General features: G+C 45.4%; 1 protein-coding gene across 1 annotated transcript in view; it reads left to right on the forward strand.

Annotated features, from left to right (window-relative positions):
• Positions 1–5,168: 5,168 nt before the first annotated feature.
• LOC137570932 (short-chain dehydrogenase/reductase family 9C member 7-like) overlaps positions 5,169–21,693 on the forward strand; it is a 41,402-nt gene continuing 24,877 nt past the window's right edge. The window contains exons 1-2 of the mRNA XM_068279629.1: positions 5,169–5,566; positions 15,771–15,923. Coding sequence (XP_068135730.1) covers positions 5,194–5,566; positions 15,771–15,923 — 526 coding nt within the window. The 5' untranslated portion in view covers positions 5,169–5,193. The remainder of the gene's footprint in view (positions 5,567–15,770; positions 15,924–21,693) is intronic.

Below are 21,693 nucleotides of genomic sequence, written 5' to 3' on the forward strand. Positions count from 1 at the left end.
GCCTGGGGTTTTTACTGGCCCCTGCAGACATCCTGTGCCCGCACTGGGACAAAACAATGCTCTGGTCCCCCGCCGCAGCTCACTTTTGCCGGTTTACAGGTCGACGGCCACTGCGCCTGCTCAGCCGTGGCCGTGCGCATCTTCGTTCGCATTCCCGTTGCCAGGAGTGTTCTGCGCAGATGCACCATGCTCCAGCTAATTGAGCAAGAGGGAGGCCAGGGCGGCGCAGGCGTAGTTGACCACTGACTGGGAAACCGAAAGTTAGTCACAGCGGGGGACCGGAGGATCGTTTTGTCCTAGCGCAGGCACAGGATGTGTGCAGGAGGCAGGTGGTAGAAGCCCCAGGTAAGTTCAACTCTTTTTTTATATTATTTTATTACAGGTTTCCTTTAAGATTTTTTTTGTCCATTAGTGGTCCCAAACAATCTTTTCTGATCGTTCATACAAAGAATCGTTTGTAAACAATCATTTGGCAAATTATATCGTTAGTGGCCATCTTACATACCAGCAGTCTCTAGCCCCTTAAGGACCAGAGACCACTGGTACCGAAGAACACTGCCTCCCGACTAATTGCCGTGCACACCCGCCGCTCCTCCATCCGCACAGGCAGTCCTCTCTGCCGTCGCTATGACGGCAGAGCTGTGTGAGCAGGTCAGGAACCGCTTTCATTGGTTTCTGACACTGTCTATTAATGTAAGCCAATGGGATTGGCTTATAGTGATGACAGGGTCAGGAGGCAATGAAATGTTGACTTTGCAGCAGCTCAGCGGCCAATTGGCGTTAAGTGTGCTAGGCCACATTTCCTTCCATTGTCGTTGCGTTACCTTGCGGTAAAACAAGGTAGAGCCATGCACACTTGCAAGGCAAGTGTAAAAGGGGACTTAAACGGAACCTGAGACAGGGATGTCAAAAATGTTTACATACCTGGGGCTTCCTCCAGCCCCCTCCGGCCTGATCGTTCCTATGCTGCTGTCCTCCACTGCTTGCAGCCTCCGCAGACTGCCCTGGAATGTCCTCCGGTCCGGGGCATACTGTACAGGCGCAGTCAGGCTTTGTGTGCTCCCCTTCTTCGACTGCGCTGCCATGCACTGATGAGGATCGACCAATCCAAAACAGTCTGTATACATGTTAGATTATTATGGCTCTGTATAATTAACAAGCTGACACATCATTGCATTCCAGCAGATCTGGAGGTGTGGCTAGCTTGCAGGGACAGCAATGGGTGATTTACCTATGAATGGAGATGGTCAGTGACATGCTAACAATTCTGGGCACTTGGATGCAAATTTTATGTGCCTTTAAAGGTAACCTGAGGTGAGAAGGATATGAAGGCTGCCATATTTATTTCCTTGTAAACAATGCCAGTTGCCTGGCAGCCCTTTTGATATTCTGACATAAGTAGTGTCTGATTTAAAACCCTAGAACAAGCATATGGTTAATCTAGTAAAACCTGCTGAGTCAGAGTACCTGATTTGCTGCATGCTTGTACAGCGTCTATGGCTAAACGTATTAGAGACACAGAATCTGGACAGCTGCCAGGCACCTGGTATTATTCAAAAAAAAAAAAATATGGCAGCTTCCATATACCTGTATACCAGTACAAGGATATAATGAAAAAAACTTGAAGAAACTCCCAAAATGTTATATGAATTCCATACATTTTATAAAATAGATATTAAAAACATTAGAAATATACACATCAATTGTAGATGGCCATAACTACCCACAGAACAAACTAGTGCAAAGTAAAAGGATATTACCATTCTAATGTTTTTAATATCTATTGTTTTTAGATTTGTATCAATATATGCGGAGGCCTGATGAAGGGTCTTTCCCGAAACAAGTCAACATTGTCGCTTTGATGTTAACCACTGCTGTACATATGCCATTTTCTACTATTGAATATGTTTCCTGAAGGATACATTACATGACAATTTTGCACGTTTTTGGCTTCTGGGATTAATAAAGATTTTTTTTAACTTTTTTTTGCATATAAACTTTTTGGAGATTCTTCAAGTTTTTTCATTATATCCTTGTACTGGTATACATGTATTGAAGGTGGTTTGGCACACCTCTAAGGATACTACTGTATATTTTTGCTTTTTCCCAGTAAGTAAACTACAGCTTCCATATCCCTCTCACCTCGGGTTCTGTTTAATTTGGGCCAATTGATATCGGCAGGGAGCACACTTGTCCTAACGTTTTTTTTTTGCGTGCAATCTTGGGGTTTCCGGCGCTTTTTTCCATGTATGGTTTTCAGCACTCGTACGTTTTCTGGATTGCGTTAAAATACACAGTATTTTGCAGGAGCACCGTGTGCACAAGTTGGAGGGAGACCTGGCGGGGCCCGGCAGTGGTCCGGGCCCAGTGGCAATTGCCCAGGTCGGACCTATAGTAGTGCCGACTCTGGTCCTGATGAAAGAGGAGCTGACTCCTTGTTAGTGTTTTCAGTGTAACCGAACAAGAGAGAGCTGAGCATTCTACCAAGATGCCAAGCTAGGGGTGTCCTGATGGAAGAGAAGTACACTCCTTGTAAATGTCATTTGTCTTGTCTTGTGTCGCTGTTGAGTGTATTGGTAGCCCCACACAATACTATTTTTTAAAAGAATTGCTTCAAAAATGTTGCTCTTTTTTTTTTTTTTTGCTCAAATGAAAAATTAGACTCTTGTAAACAATATACCACTTACGTACCGTATATACTTGCATATAAGCTGACCCGTGTATAAGCCGAGGTACCCACTTTTCTCTCAGAAAAGGAAAAAAGTGATTGACTCGTGTATAAGCCCCCAACCCAGTATAGCCCCCTCCAGAGTAGCCAGATGTGCCCCCAGTACAAGTCAGCCCCCCTCTCCATATACAAATGTGCCCCAAGGATGATACAGCTGTGTCTCAAGACACCACTAGATGGCGTCATAGATATGAGACACATCGATTGCGACACCAGAAGAATCCCTGATCACTGCACCGCCGACTCGCTGCTTGCACACTCCACTCCCCAAGCCAGGGGACACAGGTAGCTTTGAGCAGTGCACTCTGCACACCATGTTGCAGGGGATGGGGGGCACTGACACAGCAGGGAGCTGGCAAGAGCAGGATCACTAGTGCACAATCCTTATGCTCTTCTGACAGTAACAAAACCTGCCCCACGGATTTGCAAATAAGCCAGGGGGGTAACTTTTCAGCACAGTTTTGTGCTGAAAAATTAGGCTTATACGCGAGAATATAAGGTATGTTTGATTTTTAATGTAAACTGAAAATGTATTCAGTCGAATGACTTCCATGCAACACATCACACACCATTCAATTTCTGCCAAAATTGATCTGGTTTTTCCAACCTTTCAAATTGATTTTAATTGAGAAAAACAACAATTTCAATCTAATTTTTCAATGGAAAAGAAAAAACTTCTCTCCATTTTTTCACACAATCGATCGTTTTAAGCAAATTGGGGTAAAATGGAACAGAGAAATTGTAACGTGTGGCCACCATAAGGCTACATTCACAATGGAGCGTGGTATGCCATAATGGACGCATAGCAACACAGCAGGCAAGACCTATGCGACCTTCACAGTGTGTCCGGAGCATTGAGATGTAATGAGATTGAGGCATCCCAACGCGCTGCATGCAGTGCATTACCGCATAATGTGAGCATTAACAGGGACAGGGACGAATACTTTTCATTGCCCTCCTCTAAAATCACCTCCTTGTATTAACGTATACAAGATCTCTCACATGCTTCACTCGTCCTCTGGAATCCCCTGCCACAGCACAACCAACACTATCCAACCTTTGTTATCTTTAAACGCTCCTTCAAAACTCACCTTTTCCGTCAAGCATACGCTCTACCTTAGGCCATTCACCTTTTTGAGCTCTGGCAAAGTTGTACTCCTACTAGTTAACCCAATGGTGCCCATACATGGTGCAATTTTTACTTTTTTTTTTTCGATTAGATAATTTTGTTCTATTAGTCCTTTAGATTGTATATACAGATTTTTCCAATATGTCCGATCGGATTTCTACTGAAAAAGATTGGATAATCGGTAATTTTTGTTGACCGAAAAAAATGATTCTTTTCAATTTGATAGTTTTGGTAAAAAAAATAAACAGGACTTTAGACACACTGCCTTTAGGTTTGAATATTGTATACTACCCCACCTCTTCCTTCAGATTGTAAGCTCACAAGGGCAGGGCTCTCTTAAGCCCCATCTACACTATACGATTCTTTGCACGATTCGATTACGATTCTATTTACGATCCGATTAAATCCAACATGTCCGATCGGGATTCGATTCAATTCGATTTGCCATTGCAAACAATGGCAAATCGAATTGAATCGAATCAAATCCCGATCTGACATGTTGGATTTAATCGAATCGTAAATAGAATCGTAATCGAATCGTACAAAGGATCGTATAGTGTAGATGGGGCTTAACCTTTTGTGTCTTGGAATTTGTTATAAATGTATGAATATTAATTTTGTCACTGTAATTACCAATTCTGTATTTTGTACCGATTCTGTATTTTGTACCAACTCTGTATTTCTTATATTGGTGTATATCGCTGTCTGTATAATTTTGTACTCCATGCTTGTTTCTCCCTTTGTACGCCGCCACGGGATATGTTGGCACTTTATAAATCAACTAGTCTACCTAAGCCCATTTAAAAACTGGCTCTAGGTAGTGATACCGCCGCTGCATGTTAGTGCGCATGCACGCCCCGCCGTGCGCGCACCATCCGCTCGTGTGCGCGCACCCGTCCACCCGCCGCTCATGCGCGCTCACCCGTCCACCTGCACGGCTCACTGCCCCGTCCTCCAGTCTCAATTGCTGTCCGGGTCCAGGATGCGCACATGCGCAGTAGCAAAAAGCACGGACCCAGCTACACATGGACAGCGTGACGCAGGGACGCAGGGGTTTTATTATAGAGGATAATAATAATGTGCATATTAACAGTGACAGTGAGGAATACTTTTCATTGACTGTATGCTTCCCTGTATTGAACACAATGATCGTATAACATGTCTAGCGACTTTTCTACTCCGCTGCGTTCCTGTTTTTACAGGTAATGCCTACTGTGAATGTAGCACAACAAGAAAGAGCTTTGCAGCTTGCTAGGATGACAAAGGTGGGAGTGTCCTCATGAAAGACGAGCAAACTCCTTGTGGCTTTTCTACAAGCAAGAGAGAGCTGCGCACCATGGAGCACACCTCCTCCTGGCTGCAGTCCTGCTGTGCAGGGACCTCAGTCATCCTGGCCATAGGCATCATTCTGCTGAGCCTTGTGATCTATGGAAACAAGTGCAGAGGCAGTCATGTTCCCCTGGACCCCAAGGGGTGGGCTGTGCTCGTCACTGGCTGTAACTCTGGCTTTGGGAATCAGATGGCGTTCAGGCTGCTTGATATGGGATTCACAGTCTTTGCTGCCTGCCTCTTCCCTGATGGAGAAGGAGCTCGGTCTCTGGCGAGATATTCTTCCCCCGGGCAGGTGAAGGTGATTAAGCTGGATGTCACCAGTGATGCCGAGGTAGCTAAAGCAAAGGAGTACGTGGAAAATAACCTTCCTGCAAAAGGTAAGATGGTCACAAGATTACATTTTTTAAATGCCTTTGGATGCCCCCATCCCCCCCCCCCCTCGCTTTCTGCACAAGTAACCTGAGAATTAATGTTATTCAATTGGCTAGTGCACACTTGAATGTATTTTTCCCATGCAGATAAAAACAGCAATGAAGCACTGAACATATTTTCTCTATCAATCACATTAGCTTCTGTAATAAAACGTGCATTTTTTCACACATACAGACACACATGGTTTGCAGAAAATGCATACAGAAAACCGACAGACGAGTGTACTCCCAGCCTCAGCTTATTACACTCACTCTGTCCATCGCTGATGGAGCAGAACTGGCCCTGCAGACTTCTCCAACATCACTACAGTACAGAGCATTTGGGGAGGGGTAGAGAGGTTGGGGGCCGGGCATTTGGGGTTTACAAATCTTTGTCTACAAAACTTTGTATGACTATTTATCAGTGGCTGAGCAGATGCAGTCATTAGAACAACTGTGCAGAGAACAGAAAGTTTTTTTCTCCCTGTTCCGTTAGTTTTCAGCCTCTCAGGCCAGGGAAAAGAAACTTCTCCCCCCCAAAGGGCCCCCTGCTGCTTCTGGGCCCCCCTGCGACTGCATCCCTTGCAGAGTCTATTGTTATGCCCCTGCCTGGAAAATTACCTACATACAGCAGTTGGCATTTGTAAGCTGGCTGTCCTTTGTTATGAGGCAGGTAAACCTGGTAATCAGCTGCTTTCACACTGAACTTTTCTGCAAATGGACAGTGCATGCAATGTTTTCTTTAACCACCCTTAGGCCGGTTTCACACTAGCAACCAGCCTTTTAAATGCGGTGCGATCATAAGATCGCATTACACCGCAGTGCTAACAGGAAGCCTCGTATACACCCTCGTTGATGCACTGTAATGTAATTTTTAGCAGCAAACCAAACTATAAGTGAGTCTCTTTAGCGCTCACTTCCTGTGGCCGAAATACGAATTGCAAGGAAGTGTACTGAAGTGTACTGAAAAAATACACTTTCGTGCATGCACAACGCAAAGTGAACCAGTTTAAAATATCCGTGGCTCCATTGACTTACATGACTTCCGGACAACGCACCAGGTATGAAATGTCCCATAGACTTTCATTGCTTTAGTGATACCCTGCGGTAAAAATGGGTAACGCAAAGAAAACGCTCCAGTGTGAAAGGGGCCTGAGGCTACATTCACAGTGGTGCGTTGCTATATGAGGGCATCTTAAAGTGGAATATAACCCAATATATCTTCTCTGCTCTAAAAAGATTATTTACAGCATATAATTGTAATAATCCGCTCAGCTGTCTGTACAGACAGACAGCTGTTTGACCATTCCTTAAAGAGACTCTGAAGCGAAAATAAATCTCGCTTCAGAGCTCATAAATAGCAGGGGCACGTGTGCCCCTGCTAAAACGCCGCTATCCCGCGGCTAAACGGGGGTCCCTTCACCCCCAACCCACCCCCCGCAAAAGTGTGTCGTAGAAAGGTCGCAGAATTTCCCTTCCTGGAGGCAGGGCTAACGGCTGCAGCCCTGCCTCCAGTCGCGTCTGTCAGCGGCACATCGCCGCCTCTCCCCCGCCCCTCTCAGTGAAGGAAGACTGAGAGGGGCGGGGGAGAGGCGGAGATACGCGCTGACAGACGCGCGTGGGGCAGGGCTGCGGCGGTTAGCCCTGCCCCAACCAGGAAGCGCTCCCCGGGTGTATCGAGGGGGATTTGGGGGTGAAGGGACCCCCGTTAAGCCGCGCTATAGCGGCGTTTTAGCAGGGGCACACGTGCCCCTGCTATTTATGAGGTCTGAAGCGAGATTTATTCTCGCTTCAGACTCTCTTTAAGTCTGAGGGCTGCAGGTCTCTGGAAAAGAGACCTGTCTTTGCTTTGCAAGTTTCAGACCTGCTCTGCTGTTGAGGAATTTGCATACATTTGTTATGCAAATAGCCTAGCTGCCTCCTTTGAAGGCTGGCAGTATAAAAGCCATGTTCTCCCAGAATCCTTTGCTGGTCATCTTGAGAGGATTGTTCCTGCTGGACTCATCTGGAGTGTCAGCCACTGCTATCTTAGTATAGTTAATTCTTGGGGAGTGCTCCTTGCATTCCTATTTTGTGCAGTCAGTTTGTTTATAATTTGTACTGCCTATTCTGTCCTGTCTTGTCTGTCGCGATTGCGCTGTCGCCAGCGGCGGTTGATAGCGAATCGCTCTGTCTTGTTTGGATCGCACTAGCCTCTAGCGGTAGCGGCTGTGGATCCTTCTGATCTGTTTTCTTGGAGTGTAAGCTAGAGCAGCGGTTGTTACTGGCTACCTCATCTGTCTGTCTTGTTTGGATCGCACTAGCCTCTAGCGGTAGCGGCTGTGGATCCTTCTGATCTGTGTTTCTGGAGTGTAAGCTGGAGCAGCGGTTGCTACTGGCTACCTCACCTGTCTGTCTTGTCTGTTTGTGCTCATTTGTGTTACTTGTGGCTAGTTAGGGTGGCACGCTTATCACTGGGTGCCTATCGCGCGGTGATCGTGTCTTAAACGCGGTGCGGTGTTCGCGTTTAGCTAGCGTTTGTTATTTTCTTTATCCTCTGATTGTTGTTTGTTGTGCCTTTGCTACTATTGTGCTCTGTCCTGCTCAGTCTGGTGTCACTATTTGGCAATCGCCATTCTAGGGATTGCGTTCCCATTTCGTTTTCGCTGTTGTGTGTTCGCCGTCGCTGGGTGGTGACTAGTTTGGTGGACACACATTGATTCTGTCTCTGTGCTCTCTCTCTTTAGGGGCTATCTTGCCCTGTGTTGCTTCTCTTCGTACAATTTCCATCTGGCATCTGTGGCAGCGCAGAGGGTTTATTCCTCTGCACACCACAGCTCCATCTGCCGGTGGGAATTCCTCTCTACTGGTGCTTGCACCAAAAGCTGGTTTCTCTCAGATTATACGCTTGTGGAGGATTTCTGCAGTGTCAGCGCGCATCCTGTGCGCTGACCACGGGAATAATTCCACAATCGTTACAATAAACAATTGTATTTATCATCCCACTCCTAAAAATGACTTTGTCTTAGATATCCCATGGTTTTATTTTATATTTAAACATTTACAAAGTAGATTGAATGTGTTGTTGCCTCTGCTCAGTGGCAGCCTATTAAGTGTCCCAGAGTGAAAATTCATGAACTATTGACCTTTTTCTATCTCCCTCTGCTCTCAGAAGTTAAATTGTACCAGAAAAAAACTTTTATGGCTGTAATTTCACTTATCAGTGATGTTTACTATATTGCAGACAAGCTGTGGACAAAACAGAAACTGACACTTGCATGCCCAAAATTAACTCTTTCAGGTAGCAAAATAAAACAACACCTGTTTATCTCATCATATCACATGTCACCTTGGGTACTCTTTAAGTTTGCATAAAGTGCAGTGTGACTTTTTCATTCTGTTACGTTTCTGTTTTTGCAAGGAACGCAACGCAGCTTCCACTTCCACTTGAACGTAGCCCGAGGCTTACTAATAATTCCCACTGCAAAATGCAATCACTAACCGCTTAGCCCTTGCAATTTTGCAATGTGATTTTCAGACCGGAATGTCTGTTTTGCACTTTCCCTTATATTGTCACCATAAAAATCAAATTTCAACAGCAACTGGTCTGAGTGTATTAAGTGATAAATATGCTAATCCTGCATTTAAAACTTTCAAAACTTTTTTTGCTGTTATGATTATCACATACTTAAGGAGCACTGGCCCTTTAATAGTCTGTGCCAAACAGTTGCATGCTGGGGGTTCTTTTTATCTATAATATATTCCTCCCCTTCCCTTTATTTTCCTGCATAGCTGCCTATCTGAAACACGATCCTCTGCTCACTTGTGTTTACAAGGAAGGCTGAGGTGACTCAGCGATTGGAGGAGAAAAGAAAAAAAAGTAAAGGGCAGAAATGACATCAGGATTTAGCCTAAACTGTGGGCAAAAGACATGGTTCCCACCAGGAACAGGATTTTCTTCATTTACTATATAACATTCACTGAAATAAAAATGTGGATAGTACAATACATGCGTTATGTAAGTAGATCAAGTATTTATCTACTTATATATGTGTTTTTTTCCCCTGGCATAGTATGGCTGATCCTACTGCTTTAAGCTAAATCCCTCTGAAAAATGGTAAATGCAGCAAATTTTTGACTTTCTAAAAATAGAAACACTGCTGTGGGAACATTCTCATAGGGGCACTTCACTAGAGCTTTGCCACCAGCGATCAGCAAGCGCAATTGCTCCCAGTGGGAACTAGCCTTAAAGGTGGCCACACACGATCACGAACGATACAATAAAATTAAAATAAAAATAAAAAACAAGTGTCAGCGCCAAGGCAGAAGGCGACCGCAGCCGAGAAGGACAATGTCCAAAAGTCCACACAAGCAATGAATATATAAAGTCAGCGCAGGTCTATAGTAATACAGCTTTCATCATTTTTTGGTATACAGGATCTTCGAACAAAAGGGTAAAGAAGCAAGGCTTACCAGATTCCAACAACCCACATTATAAGGTTGTAAACGAGTTTGATAGGTGGTCCGCAGAACTTTCAAATGGTGTCGTTTCACCAGCGATGTTGCACACTACAGATTCCTCCGGAATATAGTAGATATCCTGAGATCGCAGAGACTCACCAAAGGGGAGTCCAGTAGGATAGTGACATGAAAGAGATGTACGGCACATCTAAGTGTAAACCGTCTTTATTACATAACAAGTAAAACAATTAAAAACAAGGATAAAGGAAAACTCACATACGGGGCCCGTGCACTGGGAACCCCGAAAAAGTAGCGCGCATAAAATGGTCAATAGAAGACCTCAAATAAAATGGTGCCGCCTGTCGCCTTCCCGACCGGTTTCGCAATCTTGCGTCATCAGGGGATGACGCAAGATTGCGAAACCGGTCGGGAAGGCGACAGGCGGCACCATTTTATTTGAGGTCTTCTATTGACCATTTTATGCGCGCTACTTTTTCGGGGTTCCCAGTGCACGGGCCCCGTATATGAGTTTTCCTTTATCCTTGTTTTTAATTGTTTAACTTGTTATGTAATAAAGACGGTTTACACTTAGATGTGCCGTACATCTCTTTCATGTCACTATCCTACTGGTCTCCCCTTTGGTGAGTCTCTGCGATCTCAGGATATCTACTATATTCCGGAGGAATCTGTAGTGTGCAACATCGCTGGTGAAACGACACCATTTGAAAGTTCTGCGGACCACCTATCAAACTCGTTTACAACCTTATAATGTGGGTTGTTGGAATCTGGTAAGCCTTGCTTCTTTACCCTTTTGTTCGAAGATCCTGTATACCAAAAAATGATGAAAGCTGTGATACAATAAAATTATCTGATTTTGGCAATTCGATAAAAAAAGATCGGATTTCCCGAACAATTTTACGGGTTTTTTTTAAATTTGAGCGAGAAATCCAATCATATTTCCCGTTTTTATTCGATAAAAGTTGATCGGGAATGGTGAATTTTTCTGATCAATTTTTATGAAAATTGAATGGTGTGTTGTAGATTGTCAATTAATTAACATATATACCCAAGCAATTTTCTCAGAGTTTCCAATCACTTTCATCATAATTGAGGAATAATTGAACATATGTGTGTGGTACATCGGTCAGATTTTTGAAATGTTACAATCAGTCAGAAAAATTGATTGCTATTCTTGAATTGTACAGATATTTTAAAAATTGCATGGCGTGCGACCAGCTTAAAAGACCACTATCGCAAAAAAAGTAGGCAGTTAAAAGCTGACAGAACCGACAAGTTGGGGGAGTCAGGGTTTGCTCCATTTTCAACAGCATTTTCTGAACAGCAGTTGCAAAGTCTAAGGCTGCATTTCCACTTGTGCGGTGCGAATCGCCACGGTAAAAATTTGCATGCGGATGCGAATTTCGCATGCGGGTCTATGCGAATGTTCTTAAGAATTCGCATAAAAAAATTCGCATCGATGACGATGTATGCGAATTTAACCATGGCAGTGCTGGTGTGCTTTTCCGTTGTCTCTATGCGAATTTTCATGTGAATTTGCATGAAAATTCGCATACCCAAAACTCATGCGTATTTCCTATTAAATACATTGTATGCGATTCGCATAGCGGTATGCGATATGCGAATTCTGATGGCTCTGCCATGCAAATTTTTTCTGCACAGAAAAACGCAAAGGAATCCTGACAAGTGGAAACAGTCCCATTCACTTGTATTGCTATGCGAATTTGCATGCGGAAAACGCATGCAAATTCACGATAGTGGAAATGGGCCCTAACTGAGGGCTGGTGCACACCGAGCAGCTTTTTCAGCGTTTCTGCAGCCGCTTGCGGCTGCAGATACGCTTGGGTAATGTATCTCAATGGGGTGGGTCACACCAGAGCGGGAGGCGTTTTGCAGAAACGCATACTCCCGGGGTGAGGCATTTTTTGGATTGCGGAGGCGTTTCTGCCTCAATGTTAAGTATAGGAAAAACGCAAACCGCTCTGAAAAACGGCAGTTCAGAGCAGTTTTGCAGGCATTTTTGTTACAGAAGCTGTTCAGTAAGAGCTTTACTGTAACAATATCTGAAATCTACTACACCAAAAACGCTTCACAAAACCGCAAAATGCTAGCTGAAACGCTTCAAAATCTGCTAGCATTTTGCGGATCTGCTAGCGGGTTTTGGTGTGCACCGGGCCTGACAAAATAGTGTGCAAGTGAGTAGGGAGGCTGGTTGGTATCTTACTATTTTGGCAGTTAAACTGCTGTTCAGGAAATGCTGTGGAAAACAAAGAAAACCCTAAGAATCCCCCATGAAGAGATGGACTGGCCCAAAACCTGTTGGTTCTGTCAGATTTTAACTGCCTACTTTTTTCCCGATAGTGGTCCTTTAGGCTACTTACACACCAGGGCGTTGCGTTTAGGGGACGTTATAGGGCACATAACGTGCCCCTAACGCAACGCCTGGTGGTGTTGGAGCAGGACGCTACCAAGATCCGCGTTACAAGCAGCTCTTGGTGCGCCTGCTCTATCGGAGGCGATGCGGAGACCACGTGAGCGGAGCTCTCCGCATCACGTGGTCCCGCCAGCCAATAAGCAGCCGCGCCAAAGAGTAAACACTGCAAGTGCAGTGAATGCCAAGTAGCCATGTGCCTGGCTACGTAGCGGCCTCTCCCCGCCTCCTCTCCGCCCCTAAAATGAGAATAAACACCCGTACTGAGCATGTGCAAACAGTCTAACGCGGCTTAGGCGCGTATATGGTACTGCATGCAGTACGTTGTCTTGACGTGAAGCGTTACTGTGTAACGCAACGTGGGCACTGTGAACAGCCCATTGATTTTTCATTGCTGTGCGGTGGTGGTGCGTTACAGGCTGCTCTAACGTGCGCCTGTAACGTCCCACTGTGAAAGCAGCCTTAAGGCCTAGGTTCTCAACATGTGGTACGCGTACCCCAGGGGATACTTCTGATGGTTTCAGGGGGTACTCAGGCTTGATATACTTGACCAAGAATAAAAAAATAAAAAATAAAAAAAATAGTGTTTTAGGTAATTAAAAGCAATAATAAATGCTTGGAAATTGTTAAGAACTAATCATGTACTACGATTAAATATACATTTGTCAAGGGGTACCTGTGATAATGTTTACTATGCTAGGGGGTACTTGGTGAATACAGGGTTTTAAAAGGGGTACATACCAATACAATGCTGAAAAACACTGCTTTGAGGCTACTTTTACAGTAAGACGTTACAGGCGCACGTTAGAGCAGCCTGTAACGCAGCCCAACTCACAGTAATGAAAAATCAATGGGCTGTTCTCAGTGCCCACGTTGCGTTACATTGTAACGCTGCACGTTCAAATAAAGTGCAGCATGCTATGCGTTCTACGCGGTTTTAGCCGCGTCAGACTGTTTGCACATGCTCAGTTATGTTGTTGTTGTTTTTTTGGGGGGGGGGGGGCGGAAAGGAGGCGGGGAGAGTCCGCTATTGTAGCCAGCCACATGGCTACTTAATATTCACTGCACTGCTGTGTTTACTTCCTGGAGCGGCCGCTGATTGGCTGGCGGGACCAAGTGATGCGGAGTGCTCCGATCACGCGGTCTCCGCAGCGCATAGGACACAAAAGGCGCACCAAGAGCTGCATAACGCGGCTCTAGGTAGCGTCCTTCTCCAACACCACCAGGCGTTGCGTTAGGAGCACGTTATGCGGCCTATAACGTCCCCAAAAATGCAACGTCCTGGTGGGAAAGAGGCCTAAGGGTTGGGGCTTACAAGTGCTTTTACAGTGCTTATGTTTTAGGAGACATCTGTGATTCTGAATAGCTTTGAAATAAAGATACAACCTGTGCTACTTTTTCAGACAACGCATGCGTTTCCTCATTGAAAATACTGTCTACTGTAAACAAAAACACATGCATTAATACACAACAAACGCATATATAGTGTGGAAAAATGCTTGCGGGGAATCATCTGTGGTTACGGCAGACACAATTGTGGCCCCTTCCTAACTGTACTGGTGGGCTGTACTGGCTAGTAGGTGGAGAATTCCCGGTGGGCAGTTTTCACACTACAGGTAAGTCGCATTCATTCATCGGTTCCAACATTGCTAGAATAGTTCTCCATCAGGTTCGCTTGTTCACAACGAAAGGGGATTGGCTGAAAAATAACATAGCCTGTGATTGGTGTTTAAACTGTGGTGTACTATATAAATTGCTTTGAATCACTGTGTCATTAGGCTTTCATAGCTTGACAAAGGAGTATATGCTTGCACTGGTGGTGCCTAACCCTAAGACCCCCTGGTGGTGCCTAAACCTGTGCAGGGCTGGTGCTTCCATAGAGGTAACTAAAGGGGGCAATTGCCCCAGGGCCCCAGACCCTGTGGGGCCCTCCAAGGTGCCCCTCCAGCTATGGTAACCCATGACAGTGGCTGGAATGGAGGGTCAACAGGGCCCCCAAGCTACTTTTGCCCCAGGGCCCCATTGTTGCTAGAACTGGCACTGAGCCTGTGACACCCCCCCCCCCCCCCCCCTGCTGGTGCCTAAACCTAAAAAAGCTTGACAAAGGAGTATATGCCTGCACTGGTGGTGCCTGACCCTAAGACCCTCCGGAGGTGTCTACCCCTAAGGTCACCCTCCCCCCCCGTGGTGGAAAAACAATGAAAAGAGAAAACAGCAAAAAACAGTAATTACCAGGTGTTGCTGGAGCCAGATTTTCCCCTTTGAAAAAAGAAAAAAGAAGAAGCTGCATGCGCCCGATTTGCCTGATACACCATTTTAGGAATGAAGTCTTGGAGCACACTTGTCTCTGCAGAATACCATACGTTTTCTGCCATGTGCAGTGTTCTCCCCAGGCTCTTTTAGCCGGGTGCTGCACCCGGATAGTTTTGGTGACCACCCGGCTGTTATCAGCTCACCTCCTCCTATGATGTAAGCAGAGTTGCTCACAGAAGCGATGGCCCTGCATTCTCATCTCGCCCCACCTGGCCACTATGTCATGCCACCCGGCTGTAAAAAAAATTCTGGGGAGGACACTGCATGTGGGTTTCTGTGCTTTGCATTTTTGTATTTGCATTGTTTGTATGCGTTTGTAGGTGTGTTTTTATGCATTTGCAGTTTGCAATTTTTAATAATCTCTGAAACACGTTTTCTTTTTTTGTGACTCCAAAGGAAAGTGTTGTATGGGGAAAGCATGTGACTTGCATACTGTACCCGGAAAGAAGCAACATGCTGTGAGATTTTGAAACATTGCACATCATAGAGCTGCAATTTGCAATGCGGCCCTTAGACTTCCAGTAAGTGCAATTTTGCATGCGTTTTCCATTCTGCGGCAAAATGCACAAGTTTCAAACTAGTGTGCTCTTAGCCCAAAGGTGCCCATTAATGGCACAATCTCCTGAACGGACAACTGGATGATCGATTGGATCGGATGCCATTAACAGTGCCAATCAATGACCACCTCCGAATTTCGGAATGGTTATTTTAGTCTAATCAGATTGCTTATTATTTTTCCCTCTGTTAGTGGGCCGATTGATCATTTCCAGTCGATCAGGAAATCTGATCGCTAATGGACACTTTTAGAGGTATCTGGAGAGTTGAGTATAGCAGCCAAATGAGTTCAAACCAGTTCCGTGCACAGACCAAACTTAATTATTTACTTTCAGTAAACTATCTTGTATATCAAGGCACACAATTGTGGTTTTATATTAATGTGATGCTGGTAATTATTTACTTTTGTTTCAGGACTGTGGGGCATTGTAAATAATGCTGGTATATCCGCATGGGGAATGTCCAACTGGCACACAATCGCACAATACCAGCGAATGCTTGACGTCAATCTGCTTGGATACATTAGGACCACATTGGCCTTCTATCAACTTATACAAAGAAGTAAAGGTGAGAACTTTTTCATGTAGTTCCCTTATTTTTATACTTTCATGCCTAAATGGAACATGACAATGATATGCTCATCCTTTTAAAGGATATCTGACCTGAGGCCTGGAGTGCAGCTTAGCCAAGGCGAACCAAGCAATCGCTTGGGGTTCAGGGGCCTCCCACGCCGGCAGGGCCATTCTGTCTGTAACTTGAATGGCTGCTGCTGCTTCCCCATATCGTATTGGTATCAGTGGGGGTAGCTTCCTGCTGCCTCTCCATCCCCAACACTCACAGACCTGCAGATCAGTGCATAGGCATATACAGTGGGGGATTACAGCTGCCCAGAATCCCCCCTCAGACCAGTCCAGTGCAGTGTCTGGAGACAGGCACAAGTTGAGACACTAGAATATCTGCAGGCATCCTGCAGCTTACAGCACCGTCCCCTTTCTTTCCCTGATACAGTTGACTTTGGATGTAGCAGCATCGTGTGTACAGAGCATGGGGAAGCAGTGTGTGTACAGAGCATGGAGCAGCAGTGTGTGTACAGAGCATGGAGCAGCTCTGTGGAACTTAACAGTGTCAGTTATGAGCACAGCCCTGTGCCCTGCTGGGTGAATGCTTCACTTTCCCCTTCATTACCAATGCCGGCTGTCCTCATTATTATCTGTATTCAAACTGCTCCTGATCAATCCCGTTGTCGATCAGAAACAGAACCTACATTTAGGAAATAATTGTCGGATCCTGTCAGTCGAATGGGAAATTGCATTATGTGTACCCAGCATGAAGTCCTACCATATTATTATACTGTATTGTGCGTGGCTGAGGGAGACCTTTCAGGGAAGACAGATGACCTTGCACTATGGATTTGGAGGGAAGATGGGTACCAGGAGCAGACATGAGAACACTGTTGGAGGGGTAGCAGCACAGAAAGGAAAGAAAGGGCCGGTTCAGAGGGGCAGCTTCTGGTGTTTCGTCTCGTCTACTCTCATGGCATCTTGTTTGGGGGCTTTCTACAGCAATAGTCGGCGTCCCATCGCGATCTCCGGTTTTCATACCCACAAGGGGACATGAAGACGCGGCGGTTAATCGACCCTACTAGCCGCATGAGGCATCCAGTATTGCCCGAAACAACGGGGAAAATCGAGATTGGATTGCCGCGTTTGCGCAATTGACGGATAATCGCGCAGTGTGAACGCTCCCATTCACCTGCATGGGAGTGGACAGAGGCACCAGAAGGATAAAAAGTCACCAAAATCGTTAAAACGGAGGAGGTAGTGGTGGACTTACCTCTTCAAAGTAGACACAAGATGCTGTTGCTAAGCTTTGTAATAGACCTCCATGAGTCATATGCTCCTTCTATAGCTTGATGAAGTGGGAATTACCTGCAAAACGCGTTGCTCCTCTAAATAGACACAAGATGCTGTTGATGTTTATTCAACAAAAATAGTTTATTTACATACTACAAAAAGGTGCAATGCGTTTTACAGGTATATCTCGCTTCATCTGTCAAGACAGAGGATAAATATACATAGAGTGACCACATTTTTGTCGGTTCAACATGGGCCGGGGGGGGGGCGTCAAAAAATTGGGGGATGCGGCGCACGCTGCGCCGAAAAATGGGCGTGACCATGACATTATATGGGCGGGGCTAACATAATGATGTAACAGCGAGGCATAAGAAAGTAAACGCAATGTGGGCAAAATTTCAGCACAAAATAAATGCAATGGGGGCAATAGTTCAGCACAAAATAAACGCAATGGGCAACATGTCAGCACAAAATAAACGCATTGTGGGCAACATGTCAGCACAAAATAAACGCATTGTGGGCAACATGTCAGCACAAAATAAATGCATTGTGGGCAACATGTCAGCACAAAATAAATGCATTGTGGGCAACATGTCAGCACAAAATAAACGCATTGTGGGCAACATGTCAGCACAAAATAAATGCATTGTGGGCAACATGTCAGTACAAAATAAACGCATTGTGGGCAACATGTCAGCTCAAAATAAATGCATTGTGGGCAACATGTCAGTACAAAATAAACGCAATGTGAGCAACATGTCAGTACAAAATAAACGCATTGTGAGCTACATGTCAGTACAAAATAAACGCAATTTGGGCAACATAACACCTGGGGGAAAAAAAGCATTTACTCACCTGGCAGAAGTCTCCTCTCGCTCCTGGCCGGCCTCTGGCGCGCTGCTCCCGGGACCGTCTTGCTCCTCCTGCAGTCTCCTGCGCTGACAGGCAGAGCAGGGCTACGGCAAGATGGCGCCCGAAGCCCTGTACTGGAGACACAAATAGTCTCCAGTACAGGGCTTCGGCACCCTTCTTCCCGTAGCCCTGCTCGCCTGCCGGTGTCGGAACACCGGAAGACTATGCAGGCTGGAGCGGGGCTGCGAGCAATGAACTCGCACGCTGCCAGTTCATGCAGATACAGTGGCCAGAGTCCCGAGGCCGGGACGTCCCGCTGCTAAAAGCGGGATGCTTCCCGGGACCTCATGCAGCCTGGGACAGGGGACCCCGAATCCGGGACCTGTCCCGGGTAATCTGGGATGTCTGGTCACTCTAATAAACATCAACAGCATCTTGTGTCTACTATGAGGAGGTAATTCCACCACTACCTCCTCCATTTTAATGATTTTAGTGACTTTTTATGCTTCTGGCACCTCTGTCAACTTGAACGTTATTTGAGTCCACCCTTGGTGGAGGGGATTTGGCCCCCTTTTTCCAATGTACAGAGAGCAACTTCTTAATCCTGATTGGGGACAGGTCTGATTCTCCCCACCTGCCTACATAGTGGTTGCCTGGATGGTAACCCTGGTTTGTATTAATTCTTACCATAACACCCACATTTCCAGTACATACTACACTATACTGGGCTCTCGGTGTCTCCCTTTTATACTTGAATGGGAGTGTTTACAGACGAGTCCCGGACGCTTGTCGGTAAAAGCATCCGTGTGAACCGGCCCTTACTGTTCTAAAAAGGGTCAACACTTGTATAATTTTAAAAAAGACCTGAAATTGCCCTTGGGCGGGACTGGGAACCAGTACAATAATGAGCAAGAAGCGGTTGATAAACAACATGAAACGGCAGGGAGGAGCAATTCCTATTCAGTACTTTTATAGAGAGTTTTTTTTTTTTGTTTTGTTTTTTTTTTACTTAGTGAATCAAACTTCATTAAGGTAAAGCAAAATGATGTCTAATATTACAGGGATGGCATTGTCACAGCATGAATACAAACTGACAGTAAATACTAAAGCTGAAAAATTTACATTGTCTAATGAAATGCAGGAGAAGCTGTCCTAATACCTATAAGTGGAGAGAACAGTTGTCACCGTCCATCACCAAAGACGTGAGAAGGCTGCGTTAGTTACTTGGTGGTACACTCTTCACTAATAACATGCTTTGACCTTTTCCCACCAAACTAATAGGATTAAGATTGATCTCATTCTTAGAGACCAAATGAGGAACCTAAATCCACAGGGAAAAGATGAGGATCATCCCTCTGTCCAGGAGACCCTGAGAGCATACATATTCCTCGAAAACCTGTATACTAGATTACGCAGCAGCAAAGTAGGATTTATGAACTGTTCTATTTGAGTATGGAGGAACTATGACCAAATGTTAGTAAAGTGAGGCATAGCTCTTCGGTGATTACCGGTATATATTATTTTCCGAAGAGGAAGCATACCTCCCAACTTTTTGAGATGAGAAAGAGGGACACTTAGGCCTCAACCCTACCACACCCCTTAATCACAACCCTGCCACCCCTAGTCATAAAGATTTCATAAGAAAAATATGTTGTTTTATAATTCAAAACACACTGGTCCTTTCTATCCTGGTTTTCCCTTCATATTAACATTTTAAAATGAGTAATATAATCAATGCAAAGGATGGGAATAAAGTTTAGAGTCAACCAAACACATTTTATAGTAGAGAAATATATATATATTTACATAGAAAGAGGGACAAAATCCTGAAAGAGGGACAAATGAGGAGGAAAGAGGGACAAGGCACCCAAAGAGGGACAGTTGGGAGCTATGGGGAAGTAAAATGTTGATGGTTCTTATCCAGGGTCGGACTGGGCCACAGTAGTACAGTTTTTTCCCTCGGTGGGCCCCGCCTCCAGGTCTCTGGTGCCCCCCACCCCCCCTTCTTGTGTGACAGAGCTCCAATTGCTGCCTGCAGCAAAAAAATTCTCTTCTCAGTGCTGTAATCACTCATGCTGAGAGCAGTGGCGTAGCTAAGGAGCTGTAGGCCCCGACGCAAATTTTACAATGGGGCCCCCCAAGCACTCTATACATAACACTTGATACGACGCACCAAAACCTGCCAATGGCAACTACAGCGTCTGAGGTGCAAGAAGGGGATGGGGAGAAGTTTGTTAATGATTACCACTATTCAAAGGATCTATAGAAGTCATTATAATGAGCACAGGACCAATAGAGAGGTAATACTGTGGTTGAGGGAGGGCCCCGATGCGGTTGCAGCCTCTGCAGTCGCAACCTCTGCAAAGTAGGACATTACTTTATATTGAAGGAGGGGACTCTATGCAAAGTTTTGCTGGGCAGCAGTGTCTCTGAATTACAATGCTGCTAAGATCATGTACATTTGGCCCTGTGCATAATACATCATGACCACGCCCACCTTCCGGTGCATGGTCACAAACTTTTTTTACCGCAATCATGGGATGTGTGGGCCCCTGGTTGAAATTTCTTTGGTGGGCCCCCAGTGTCCCAGTCCGACCCTGTTCTTATCCAATCGTTACACGTAGCCTCTACTGCAGAAGTGCCCACACTTTTTCGGCTAGTGAGCTACTTAAAAAATAAGCAAATCAAAATGATCTACCGTTGTTCAATTTTAGGAGCACAGTTGTATATACGGAATAGAAAATGTAGTGCGGTTGGATCTACCATGAAGTCCTTTGCGATATACCGATAGATTGCGATCTGCGCAACCCCCCCCCTTTCATAATTTTGCTAGTATGTACCGTAACTACCAGGTTAGCTGCTCCCTACCAGGTTAGCTGCTCCCAGCCCGTATTCCTGAGTTTCCCGTTTGCATGGTAAGTAATAGTAGTTATGCATATGTTTTGCATCTGAATTGAATGCAAAGGGCTCGATTCACAAAGCGGTGATAACTCAGTTATGACGCCTAAAAGACTTTAGGCGTGATAACCTTTGCACCACTGAGTTATCACCGATTTGTGCTGCTCTTCGCGCGAAGCTACCGCGCGTACGCGCAAAGTCCCATAGGGCTTAATGGGAGCTTCGCGCGAAGCGCCGGGTGCTGCGCGCGCAAGACTTTGCGCGCGGAAAATTCGCGCGAGTTTCTTCTTATCACGCCTAAACTGAGTTTAGGCGTGATAAAGGGCTTTTCACAGGCGTGCAAACACTTTGCACCGCTTTGTGAATCAAGCCCAAAGTGTGCAGATAGCTTATTAGAGGTGCTGCACATGTGAGCTGCTGGTCATTTCAGATGCAGCCTTTGCGGTATGCGCTGGCCCTCTCCCCGCGATCTACACAATGGGCACCCTTGCTCTACTAGTTGCATCCAATACTTTGTTGAGCATGATAAATGTAAGCGACAAGACAGAGTATTTTTCAATAGCACCCATAGATGGTTTGTTCAACCAGCACAACTTGGGGTCCGAAGAGCTTCAATCGCTGTCTATGCATCTTACTCTCTGCCGTCCTCTTCTTCTTTTCCCCTCAATTTTCCAAGCTCTAGTGATTTCTGATGAGTACGGTATGCTCTTATCATTAAGTGACTAATGTATTTA

Source organism: Hyperolius riggenbachi, chromosome 4, assembly GCF_040937935.1.
Source record: "Hyperolius riggenbachi isolate aHypRig1 chromosome 4, aHypRig1.pri, whole genome shotgun sequence".
NCBI classification, from domain to species: Eukaryota; Metazoa; Chordata; class Amphibia; order Anura; family Hyperoliidae; genus Hyperolius; species Hyperolius riggenbachi.